The following is a 13,622-nucleotide window of genomic DNA, read 5'->3' on the forward strand; positions in this document are numbered from 1 at the left end:
CGAGTGTTGGGCCTTTGGTCAATAGGCTTATGTGGCCATGGGCCTATTCTACAGGCCTAGGTGCCTATGCTAAGTACGAAAACAATTTAATTAATTGCTTTAATTATGTAAGTTCTGCCCAAATTATAAAGGTAAATTTGAATGTCAGGGTAGGAAAAGATACCCTTAAAATTTTAAGTTGAACCTATACTAAGGACGATTCCTCCTGTCTAATTGAAGATCTAATGTTTGATTTGATCCCAAGTTCTTTTTTCCAACAATTTGGCAGCCAAAACCCAGACTGTCCCATTCCAGGATGGGAAATTCATCAAGAACCACTTCTCTCCATTCTACTTAATTTCTTTTATCTTTTAGCCTCTTTTTATATACCGTCCATATAGATTAATAGAGAGCCACGAAGGCAATTAGCTTACCATTTTGTAAGAAAGTCTAACTGACAAGAATTTTAGCCAAACTGGTCCTGAACTAGGAATCTATTAAGTGCAATCTCTTCCAATACATTTCCAGTGCATATCTAGGAAGAAGACGTGCAGCAGATCTGCAAACGATCTAAATTGACTCAAACAATTTAACCCTCCCAGCCCCAACACATGCCTCTCAGAGCCTCCCTTTCTTGCAATCATCACCCTCACCTCTCTGGAGACAATGCCCTCTGATCTCTCATGCCCCTCTCACAGTAGTGTGGCTTTCTCTTAGTGGAAGTAGTACCAGAAGCTCTGAGCCGAGGGAAGAAGAGGAATGCTGTTTTATCTTTCTCCTTCATTTGATCAAGTTCTTGATTTTCAGTTTCTCTGCTTTCATTTGGATTGGGTTAGTGAGCTTATCCAGGATTGACAAGCTCTTGCAGCTGAACTGGGGCACTGAACAATTTCAGTTATGAAGGAGAACAGGTTAAGCTTAAGCTTGATAATTATTTTGGTCAGTTGTTGCTTGTATTTTTTTTCTTCTCCAGCAACATTTCGACATTTTGGCTTTTATTTCAATTGTTCCACATTGTCTTTATTGCTTTTTGGTCGCCCTTTGTTTTTTAAATCATTTCTGGTTCTTTATTGTAGTATTGTGTTTGGCTCTCCTCTCCTCTGTTTTTAGGCATTCATCTCAAATATTATCCTCTTTTGTCCTACATTTTTTCGTGTTTGCTATGTTCTTCACTCAGTATTGAGTTCTGCTTTTTCTTGCTGCTCGGTTGAGCTGTGCCATAGCAATCTCACTTCCACTTTGCTTTCTTTTCCTGTATTATTCTTTGGCATTTGTTGACAAGGCTGTGATTAAGGATTTTAGGTGTTGGATTTGCTTCAAAGAGTAAGTATATATTTACTGGGGAAACAACAATACAGGTCAGATTGTCACAACCCATCAGGGCCTCATCTACACTCACTTTGAATGGGGGAGATCCTATAGGAACCTATCCCAATTTTCTTTTGCTAGGCCCATAGCTGAAACCCTACTTTCTTATGATTATGAAGTTCATTCAAATATGATCCAATCCTGGAAATACAGCATCCCGCTTTTTTTACTACCATGACCCAGGATTATATTTTATTATCAATTGAATCACTGTAAACGTAAAAGGAACCATTTGGATTTAATGCAGCTATGATTGCATATACGATGGGGTTGCCCGATATTGTAATCATCGTCAATCAGCAACAAGAGTATATGGCTCTTCAAGAATGTGTTACTTTGGGAATTCCAACAATTTGTTTAATCGATACTAACCGTGACCCAGATCAATGCTTACCCCAGGGGGGATTCCTACAGAACTGAGGTTTTGGGGTTCAAATCATATCCAAGAATCCCTGAATGTCTACAGGTTCAGTTGATAAATATATTTCTGTTAACATGGTCAGCTGAGAATATGGAGTTCCAACACCTTTGAATCACAGATAGGGCCACCCAATTAACGAAAGTCCAGATAACAGGAGCATTACAAATTCCTTGATCAACAAAATTTTGTAAGGTTAAATGGTAAGGTAAGAAGACAAAAATTTAACAGGGATTACCATTTATTTTTGAAGATAGAAGGTTAATAAGGATTGAACAGAACAAAAAGGAAAGGTAGGGAAAAACTTTGGAAAGGAACAGATGATTTAAAGCAAAACGAGTGTAGTTTCTCTTTAACCTTCGACTATAACAGAACCAGCTACAGAGAAGGATCCTTTATAACTGATCCAATCTCTTAACGAGGACACTTGAATTGATTAAGTGTTTAGGATATTAAAAAAACTACTGAATCTCTAACAATGGAACCAATATTAGATCAAAGGAAAATTATAACCCCCCCCCCTTTGCCTGAACTATTTTGAAGTACTGGTTAGCCTCTGCACTTTCTAAAATTTCTTTTCAAACCATATAGTTTGCATGGGTTTACTGTTACCCCCGCCAGTAAGGGTTTGTTAACTACTGATATGGCATCTGTGTATCTTTTTCAAAATGGCTAAACTAGCCCTGAGTAGAACATTATTGCTATTGGAAAATTTATTTTTAACCCCCCCCCCAAGCAAGGTTGTCAAGACGGCAAGGCGACCAAAGTGATTGGAGCTCCACCTAGGCGATTAGGAAACAAAGCAATGCTTAGGCGGCAATAAGGCGACCAAAGTGTTTGTGTCAAAAATTTTCAATACAACTACGTTCAAACATTCAATAGTCACATTCGTTCAAAAGAAAGCATCCAAGAATCATAATTATGAAAAATTATCCAAAAAAAGAACACAAACATAAGTTCATCTCATCAAGCATCACAACAATGACTACGTACTAACAAGGCCAACACGATAAATTAATAGATCTCATTATTCCGATCTCCAAGTCATTGTCCATTTAATGATTCATTGATTCTCGATGTTGAGTACGACTCATGCTTCACATTCTATTGCCAACGGACACAGGGATCCCGCTCCGACGAGGGTGTGGAGGCAGCGCCCCTGGAGCTTGTAAAGGTCCTATGTCACTTTGGGCCTCGGAGTTCCTTTGCAATATGGGCCTTGATTCCGAAATGACTAAGCTATTAAATGTATATACGGCTTTGTTGAAGAAATTTTGATTTAAAACAAAATTAAGAAAAAATTATTATTGTTCAAAATGTCAAAAAAGCGGTTGCTTTAGCAACTAGGCGGCAATAAGACGCACAAAACGGCAAAAAAACAACACGTCAATTAAGCTGTTCAAAACAAGGCAATTGAAAAACTGCCTTGCTCCTAGGTGCGCTTAGGCAGATGCTTTGACAACACTACCCCCAAGACTATTGCGGAGTTATTGGCGGACCCCTACACTTTCTAAATTGTTGCTCAAAACCTAGAGTTTGCATAGGTTTATTGTTACCACCACCCCCCCCCCTAATCATTAACAGGTATTCATTAACCACTGACATGGCATCTATCCATTTTTAAAATGTCCAAACTAGCCCTAAGTAGTACATTATCCTATTTTACCCTTGACCTAAATTACTAGTGTATCTTTTCTGTAGAACACCCACAATAGTCCCATTTCCAATTTTTTCTTTTACCCCTGAAAAATATACATCAACGATGTACCTCTGCTGCACCACTAGGAACTGCAGCTCTAGCTAAGATACCCTCTGATAGTATAACATCCACCTACAAATTCACATAAAATCATTATTAGTTAAGAAAGATAAAGATACAAGGTGTTGGGGGGAAAAAAAAGAAAAGCAAGCTTCATTCACTGCTTCATAGAACTTACTTATTGAAGCACTGAAAATAACCTAAGTTTTGCAGAGACACGATTGGATTACCCAGTCTACGATTTTGATCCAAAATGGTAAGAACCAACAGATTCTGCTACAACATTCTTTAAGAGCTTAGGTACTACCAAAACAAACAGATGTAGCAGAGGGATTTTGTAAGGATTTCAATATCCTTTTCATTTATAAAACCGGTCAAAATGGGTCCGGCAAGAAATGGAAGAACTAATTGAACCATAACTGTTGGATTTCCACCGCTGTCGAAAACTTATCTTGCTCTAAGAAGCTTGATCATTGCCATCAACAACATCCCTATAAAAACCCCCAAAGCCTAACATAGAAGCTGCCTCTTCTGTCCAACATTCCAAATCAATTTGGACACTCGATCCTTGATCAATGGTCAACCCACCCCTGAACATTGATGAGCAGTGAGGAGAGAGAGGGGTTTGAAAAATTAAACAGTTTCTGTATGTTATACACCCAGCTGATATCGCTCCTACCAAGTTTCATTTCTTTATGAGCTTCACCTTCACTTACTGTTGAAGCTTTCTATAAAGGAAAGGCTGAAGTAACAAGTCACTCTGACCAGGTACAGAAAATGAGAACAATTCCAAGAGGTTCAAGCACCACTACAGCCAATGCCAAAAAGAAACAAATAAACCATGATGGTTAGTTCTATCCTGTTACCATAAAATGCCAACTTTGAGATGGTGGGTCTGAAGTGAACCAGGATCTGGGGTGTAGCTGATTGGAATATTGCCCTAGATCCAAGATCACTCCAAGATTCTCTTCCCTGGGAATCAGCGGTCTTCTAGGGCTGTAAACACCTTTGGTGGATGGGTTTTGGGTAGATTCTAGGTATGTAAGAGTTGGGCTAGGGTTAGGGTAGATTTGGTCAGGCTTAGGGGTAGGGTTTTATGTTCAAGGGCTTGAAACGTTGCTGCAATTGTAATTTCAGAATTGAATTTTATGGTTTAGGGATTTGAAATCTAGAGTTTGATAGGAATTAGGGTTTCTAGTGTACGGATCAAGCTAGGGTTAAGGTCAAGTGTATCTTAGGTTGGATGAATCTAATTCCAAAAGGGCTTAAGGTTTGGATGAATGGTTGAAGAGAATTAAGAGTTAGAAAATTCTAGAGTTAGGGTTTCTAATGTATAAGATGGAATTTGCAGAATTTTCTAGGGTTTAGAAGGACGGGGGAAGGCACAAAAATAGAACCAAGGGGCGGTTAGGGAAAGGGATTCTGATAGCCTAATAAGGTAGGGTCTTAAGTACGGGTAGCCTAGGTTTTAGGTTTGATCTTATAAAATAACTAAATTCTGGAATATCGAGAAGCTGCCGCAGGTTAGTGAAGAAGAAGAAAACCTAAGGGGAAAGGGCTGGAATTACAGTTTGGGTTAGGAAAGGGTTGGGGGTTTAGTAATAGAGAAGGGGGAGGAATCCTAAGGCTGCCGTAGGGGTTGGAAGGGGGAACTTCAACCTATGATGGAGGGGAGGGGCTGGGGTTGAAGAAAACTAAGGTTTAAGGGGTAGGAAGGCTGCATGAGGTGGAGAATAAGGGAGGGGCTGGGATGGGACTGTGAATGTCTTGTATTACTTGAAGGTGAAGTAGAGCTGCTGAACTTGAAGAAGATTGGTGAGGTTTTAAGAAAACTGCAGAAAACTCTCAGTCAAGGCTGCTACAAGTCCCCTCCATGGGAACCCACGACTTCTCTCCATTGCTCCTTCAGATGCAGCTTTATTTCATTAATCATAATTTGCATTGTTACAACCTAGAGACGCTTATTAATAGCCTATATGAACTCACTCACTCTAGGACACAACTTTAGAAAGGAAAAACTCTGATGTAAACCCAGTTTCAGGGTTAGGGATTTTGAGAATATTCCCTAAAACTAAGGGCTGCCCAAAATCTTCCAGCAAAGAGAATTACTGTTCTAGGATGTGTAGGGTGGTCTTAAGCACTTCAAACATTGCTGTAATACTGAATTCAGATCTGAATTTTAAGAAGGGGGTTTTGAAAAGTAAGGTTTTGAGGTGTCAGCCAGATGGACTGTGATTGCTGTTTTGCAATTTCAGATCTATTTCTAATGAGTTTAGAGTGTGGTGAGGGTTTAGGTTGAGCTACGGTTTAGCTCTAGAGGTTGAAGATAAAATGCATAATTTTTTAATGAAGAAGATGAAGTGCAGAAATTTAAGGAAGGGCAAGATGCGATCCAACTGGAGGGAAAAGGGAGGTAAAGGGGGTGGGGGATTATAGACTTAACCGGGGAGTGAAACTGCTGCTGCCACAGGGAAGAAGAAACAGAGAGAGGGAATGGCGGGGGGCGTAGGGTAGGGGAAAGGTGGGGGAAGGGTTAGGAGATGTCACAGGGGGTGGGGAAGAAGCTGGGAGGGGCTGCAATGGGGTGGGGTGGGTTTCTAGGGTTTGCATAAGAGGGGAGAGGGGAGAGGGGAGGGCAGCAGTGATGGCTTAGAGAGGAAAGGGAAGGGGCTGGGGTTGCTATTACTTACTTGTTTGCTGGAACTCTCGAAGAGATGGCTTGAATACTTGTAGATGCTGGAAATATTGATAAGAGGTGCTAATCCTTGAACAAAACTGTTAATTACTCAACCATGGTTACCTCAACAAGGAAGCATGATCCTTAACTCAAACTCAATTTTATTCAATAATCACACTCAACTTACAAAGAAAGAATAGGCTTTAATTTATAACCTAGTAAATTAGGATTCCAACACATAATCTTGACTGTCGAAATCAAATCTATCTAAACATCTAAAGGTCCCTAATGGACACGTGCTGAAATAAAAGTTTTAATTGACTTAAACTCTAATAAGCCCATGCTTAAATTCTGTTTTAAGTAAAACTCTAATTGTCACATGTGGTAGAGTTTAAAAGACTTAGGACTCAATAACTAAATCAACTACTGACTCAAAACTAGACTCTTTAACGACGCTAGAAATAAAACTTGAATTAAATTCCAATAACTAATTAGGGCAGAAAATGCCCCTTGATTCAGCCAGCCTAGGGAGGCTTCTTAGAGCCCTCTTGTGGGCCCCACTTAGGGTTTTGGCCAGAATTCAACGCAATTTAAATTTATAATTGACTAGGACTTTACTCACACAAGAAATCTTCATAACTAACTCCATCCTCTCTTTCTTCTGCCTCTTTTGCGCTGTCCCTTTTTCTTGGTCCTCTTTCTTTCCTTATAATGCTAGTGAAAATAGGAGTCATAGGACTTGAACATCTTTCCTTATAATCCTCTACTCATGTGGGCCACCCTGTTCTTATACCCAATTGTAGCAGTGCATTATTGGATGCATGACTCAGAGGGTAAGACCCAATCCCTTACCTGAGCACACCCATGTTGAAGAGGAGGAGGAGATGCCCCCACAATCCTCTGCTCTGAGTGGACCACCCCCTTCTTATACCCAATTGGAGCAATCCATGAGCCTAATTGAGATTTCTCAATTCACATCATGGAGGAACTTGAGAAAATCCAAGAACAACAAAGAGACAATGCCCATTGTTTTGGGCTGCCTAATAACATGGAGCACACTCGTCCATGTTTGTTTTTGTGTCAAATAGTGGCCAAGAATAAGAGCATGCATGTGCACTTTTGTTTGTGATCTTGTTGAGTAACCATGTGCCTTCATCACAAATGTCGGTTTCCACATAAAAATGCAAGAATGACATCAAAAGTAGTTTAAAAACAAACAGGGAAATAAGAAAGAGGAAGAACAAAGAAAGAAAGACAAGTACATAAAAATAAAGTTTGGGGTTCAAACATTCAAAAGATTGTAAAACAGGTTCTTGGGTGTGAAAAGGCTCAAAGGGGTATGGGTCCCTAATTAGTAGAGAGGTAATCATTTGGTCTACCTATGAAATCAATGAACTAAGCTTGATGATCATAGTTCAGCTGGACTAGGATAATCTGGGCTGATATCCTTAACCTTCACACACACACACACACACACACTGGAGGGCAGCCTTATGAGTAAGTGTATGAAATCTGAGTTTAATTGGCAGGGGTGTTAGGATTGAAATATCAAAGGAAGATTAAGAGGCAACTTCTGTATAACTTATATCCAACCATGGTGGGAGATCTCGCGAGATATCTCGCCTTTTTAGAAAGGCGAGACGAGATCTCTGGCGAGATCTGCGAGATTGCAGATCTCGCTCGAGATCTCGCCCATCTCGCGACATCTCGCCAACGGGACTTTTTTGGCTGCTTTAAAAAGCCCCTGTCTCGCTCGAGAGAGGCATCTCTCGCCTCTCTCGAGCCTCTCTCTCTCTCCTCTATCTCGCTGGAAGCCCATATTTGGCCGGAAAACTTCATTTTTGGCCGGAATTTGGCCGGAAATTGTTGGGGATTCAACATAGCAACATCATCAACTCATCTACAACAACAAATTGAAGCATATTTGTAGTGATTCAAGCATATTTCAAGGGATCTTCAAGAAATGTAAGATTTTCCCCCAAATTTGATTTTTTTCAAATACAAGGTTCTACAATGATTGTATGAGTGTGATATAAATATATGTTGATGTTCAAGCTTAGATCTACACTTTCATGGAAAAAAATTTAATTTTCTGTTATTAATTTTTTTTTTTGAATTTTCGTATTTAAAAAATATATTATCTAAAAAATTAAAATTAAAGATTATAAATAAATACTTATGATATGAATGTGATTATTATTTATGTTAAACTACATTTAGAGGGTTACAATCTCATGTATTAATATTTTGATTATCCTGCTTGCTGTGTTTTTTTTTATTTAAATAATTAAATAAAATAATTATGAAAAATAATATTTTATTGAAAAATTATCTTTTTTTTTTTAAAATGATGCTTATATTATGTAGTTTATTTTAAAAATACAAACATGTCTTATTGAGCATTGTATATATGTTATCTTAGAACAAAGTGTGTGTTTTGTTGTTTTATAAATTATTTTTACATAAAATAATTATAAAAAATAATATGTTATTAAAAATTTATCTGTTTTTTTTTTAAAATGATGCTCATATTATGTAGTTTATTTTAAAAATACTAACATGTTTGTTTGAGCAGTGTATATATGTTATCTTAGAACAAAGTGTGTTTTGTTGTTTTATAAATTGTTTTTACATGTTTTTATGTATCTAAAAATTATTCTAATGATTATTTGGGAATATTCATGATTCATGTATGTATTTCAGACTTTCAGTGCTGTACATTTGAATCTTAAATGGCAACTAGTGGGAGTGGCGGCCTTGGTAGTGGGACTCGGGACATTGCTTGGCAACATGGGGATCCACGATGCTGAGACAAGAAGAAATCCCGATGCAAGTATTGCCTCAAGACTTTGAATTCTAGTGGTTCAACCAGATTAAAGCAACATTTGGCTGGTGGTTATAAAGATGTTGCGAAGTGTTCCAGGGTTCCTTATGAAGTCCAAAAAACAATTGCAGCAACTTTAAGGGGAGGGAAACAAAAAAAGGAAGAGATGGCACAAAAGCAAAGGGAATTTGAGGATATAGTGCTATCTAGTCCTACTCTTGATGTTGATGAGGAATCAAGCGATGATGAAGAGAGGAGGAGGGTTATGGGTGTTGAGTCACGAGCCGAATGGAGACAGATGAAGGCTGCAATGGAAGCTAGCGAGACAGTCCTTACATGCTTGATAGTGTGAGGCAATATGAACAAACAAGGGGAGCAGGTGGTTCGGGGGTCGGGGGGCATCCATGCCACCTAGACATAGTTTTCGAGGAACCGAGGCGAGAGGACCGAAAGGAGGAGGAAGACTACACATTATGATTCCACATTTGACCAAGACCCCTCACTCTTCAACCAACAAGACATCTATCAAAGAAGCATTCCCTATATGTTTCTTTGGAGGTAGAGAAGGCGAGTAGGGAGGAGGAAGCTAGGTTATCAATCAGCAAATTCATGCTCTATAACAACATTGCACCCAATGTAGCCAAAACACCATACTATCAGGGGATGGTCAATGCAGTTGTTAGGGCAGGTGTAGGGGTTAAAGGCCCAACAGCTTGGGAAGAAATGAATAAATATTTACCCAAGGTAAAGCAGGAGGTGGATGAATACATTGAATCATTAAAAGAAAAATGGAGTACATATGGTGTTCTTGTGATGGTTGATGGATGGACTGGTCCTACTAGACAGTCCATCATTAATTTCATGGTGAGCTGCAATGGAAAGACATCCTTCCTCAAGTCAGTGGATGCCTCAGATAAGATCAAAGATGCTGACTACCTTTACAAGCTTCTTAGGGAGGTGGTCCTCGAGGTAGGGCCAAAGAATGTTGTCCAAATTGTCATAGATAATGGTGCAAACTTCAAAAAAGCTGGTGAAATGTTGATGAGGAAGAAGAGCAGCAGGATCCACCTCTTTTGGACACCATGTGCTGCTCATTCGATTGATCTTATGTTGAAGGACTTGGGGAAAAAAAAGTCAATCAGTACTGTGGTTGAGAGGGCTAGAAGGGTAAGTAATTTTATTTATAACCATGGTTATGTGCTGAAGATGATGAGGAACCACTGTAAGGGTGATCTAGTCAGACCTGGATTGACTAGATTCACCACCAACTATGTAGCTCTGAAAAGCTTCCAGAAGAAAGTGGTGGGTCTTCGGCACATGTTTGCAAGTGAGGAGTGGTTTGGTTGGCGTGGATCTAGCCATCCTGATGCAGTACTAGCCCAACAAACCATTGCTGATGATTCCTTTTGGAGGCAACTAAATAGGACACTGGGCATTATAGAGCCTATTGTGTTTGTTTTAAGGATGGTGGATTCGGAGAAGAAGCCCACAATGCCCCACATATATGCTGCCCTCCAGCAAATGAAAGAGTTGGTTAGAGCTGCTGCCCCTAGCACCTTCAAATCCTACGAGAGGATCATCGATAATAGATGGGAGATGCACTTGATGCATCCTTTGCACTTGGCTGGTGAGTCACTTTTAAGTCTTTAAGTTTTTGTTGTATACTTTAATTTAAATTCTTTATTTGTTATAAATTATAACTTATAATTTATAAACAAGTAAGTTAGTAAACAACCAAATCACTAAGTCACTAACCAAATTTTTTATTTCCACAATGCAAGCTTACTACCTCAACCCAAAGTACCATTACAAGAATGATCTGGGGCTTGATGTAAAGTTGATGACTGCGGTGCAAGAGGTGGTGGAGAAGCTTGTGTCAAATCCCATCATGCAAGGGACAATTAATGGAGAGGTGAGAACTTATTCAATTGTTTCTTCAACTTCTTGCATTAGTGCATTAAGCATATACATAATACAATAATTGAAGAATTGGTGTACAGATCAGGGAGTTCAGGGATGCCTCTGGGAGTTTTGGAAAGCCTTCTGCAGTTGCAACTAGGAAAAAAACTGATCCTGGTAAATAGTTCACTACTCTATAAGTCATTAAGTCTATAAGTCTATAAGTCTATAGACTATAAGTCTATAACTTTATAAATGATAACTGATAAGTTATATAAATATAAAGATTTGCTTGCCTAATGCATTCTTATTTTTGGTTATGCAGCTGATTGGTGGTTTCTATATGGAATTAGTGTGCCAAATCTCACCATAGCAATTAAAGTACTCTCACAAACTTGCTCATCCTCTGGTTGCGAGAGGAACTGGAGCACCTTCTCGCTCATCCATAGTAAGGTACGGAACAAATTGGGGAGTAAGAGGCTCGAGAACTTGGTGTATGTGCATTACAACATGAGATTGAGAGTAGGGCACATACAAGATAATATAGATGACGACAATCGTGAACCGATTGAGTTGACTGATATATTCCACGAGCCCCCTGCAGAAGATGAGGAAGATGATGTCATATATCGGTGGGTTAGGGATCGAGGTGGCCCGGTCTTTGGATGGGCCGGAAGGGCAGCCTGATCCTACCATTGCTGCTTCTTGTGGGCCCAGATCTTGTGGGTGAGCACCTATCTTCGATGAGGGTCGTGCTGTAGCGGCATCGAAGGATCGGTTGTACCATTTGTGGAGCCACCTGGTCGACTTCAACAAACAAGCGAGGTGACAACTAGTAGTGGGGATTCGGATGATGATGCCGATGATACCACTCATACCAGGACGGCCAAGTGGCCCAAATCGGACATCGAGTTCGAGTCATGGAGGCGATCGGGCTGGTCGTGTTTACGGTGGAAGTCGGCATCAACAAAGGGAGTCACCGACTCACCTCCACCAGTCCGAGTCATCCGACACATGTGAGCCATAGTTCCCCTATCTCTCGGACTTATAGTAGGAGTCGGAAGAGCAGATCAAAGCAAGGCGGGGGCAACCGAATGATGATGCGAGCATGCATGATCTTGAATTGAACATGGGAAGCATGAGCCTAGATCAGAGTGATTCACAACAGCAGAGCCTGTCATCGGGGTACCAATACGGGGATCACAGCACCGGGTCAGATTACAGTGGGTATTCTTCTTATGGAGGTCATACTATTCCTCAAGACCCTTCACCTGGAGAGTATGCATATGGGAGTGAAGGTGGGTTGTTAAATGAGTGGTTTAGAAACCCGTACCCAAATACTCAACAACTATATGAACAACAACAACAACAACAACAATGGCTCTTTCACCCACCCACGATTGACGGTTATCCTGCATCTGCTATTCCTCCGGTGATTTCGACATGCAAACATATAATGATCATATAAACCGATATGTGACATACTTCAGTGATCAATTGACTTGGGAGTCATATGTGGCCACCGTTCAGAATCAATTGATGCGGAATGTTGAGTGATACTCTTAATCTTGTAACTTGTAAGTTGTAACTTGTAAGTTGTAAGTTGTAATCTTCTTAATTCTTATGGAGTTATGGTTGTAAAATTTTGAAGACATTTAAGTGTTTAACAATTTATTACTTTGAATCTTTGATAGTTTGAAGTTTGAACTTTGATCACTTGTTGACTTGATTCTTGAATACTTGATGTGTAATGTTATTGTATATTTGTATTTGATACTTGATGGTTGATAAATGATAACTCATTAACTTGAAGTCTTGAATTACTTGATATCTTTACATAATTACATTACATGTTGTCTCTAACTCTCTAAGACTCTAACTCTATATCTATAATCTCTATTCTCTAAGACTCTAACTTTGCATTTCACAGAATTTCGGTTTTACACATAGGGTCGACGTAGGAGACATAGTTAGGGTTATTTTCTCACAAATCTAAGGCCACCAATGTGTTCAAAAGGCCTTAAATAGGCTAAATACCAAGTTTCAGCCCAACCAGAGCCCTAAAACTCACCGAGATGGGCTACCGAGACTACCGCCATTTTTTTGGCATATCTCGACCGAGATCTCACCATCTCGGTCGAGATCTCGGTATTTCTGAGTGGCGAGATCTCGCTCTCGAGCGAGATCTCCCACCATGTATCCAACTACATGACCAAGCTAGGTAGTTGTCTTTTCTTTTCTTTTAGTGTCTTAGTGTTGTCCTTTGTTTTGTAGTGTTGGTTTTCTTTTTATCGCTTGAAGTCTAGCAATATCTTAAGTTTGGGGGTGTGATAACTCTATGAAATAGAGTTAGTTATAGTGCTTTTATGCTTGAGATAGCTTGATTTGGACTAATTTGTCTTATTTTTAGTAAGTGATCTTACTTAATTGTAGTTAGAGAGTCTTAATATTACAAGTCTAGTATGGATCTTTTATGTTGTTTTTGTATGAATTTTCTTCAATTAATGGATGGAATTGATCAACCCTGATTTTTTTGGCACTGTAGGAAGTTTAGTATTATTTCGGAGAAAGAAAGGGCATAAGTTATGAAAGGTAAACAAGGAACAGATCTTTTGAGTTTGCTGCAGACATGCTGCAGCATAATTTTGCAGATTTGCCTGATCAAAGCACACGTGGCACACATCAAATGAGATCACCA

General features: G+C 39.4%; 2 protein-coding genes across 5 annotated transcripts in view; one reads left to right on the plus strand and one right to left on the minus strand.

Annotated features, from left to right (window-relative positions):
* The window catches only part of LOC149015513 (DEAD-box ATP-dependent RNA helicase 35), a 29,960-nt gene that overhangs the window by 2,956 nt on the left and 13,382 nt on the right, over positions 1 to 13,622 (minus strand). The gene's annotated exons all lie outside the window — the stretch shown is intronic.
* LOC149015514 (uncharacterized) lies at positions 10,454 to 11,127 on the plus strand. Its single transcript, XM_089155291.1, has 3 exons — positions 10,454 to 10,652; positions 10,807 to 10,937; positions 11,026 to 11,127. Exons 1-3 carry the CDS (start codon positions 10,490 to 10,492, stop codon positions 11,107 to 11,109), a joined length of 378 nt encoding a protein of 125 aa, XP_089011417.1. The 5' UTR covers positions 10,454 to 10,489; the 3' UTR covers positions 11,110 to 11,127.

This window comes from Hakea prostrata, chromosome 5 (genome assembly GCF_041222555.1).
Source record: "Hakea prostrata isolate BN-2017 chromosome 5, UWA_Hpros_2, whole genome shotgun sequence".
Classification (NCBI taxonomy): Eukaryota; Viridiplantae; Streptophyta; class Magnoliopsida; order Proteales; family Proteaceae; genus Hakea; species Hakea prostrata.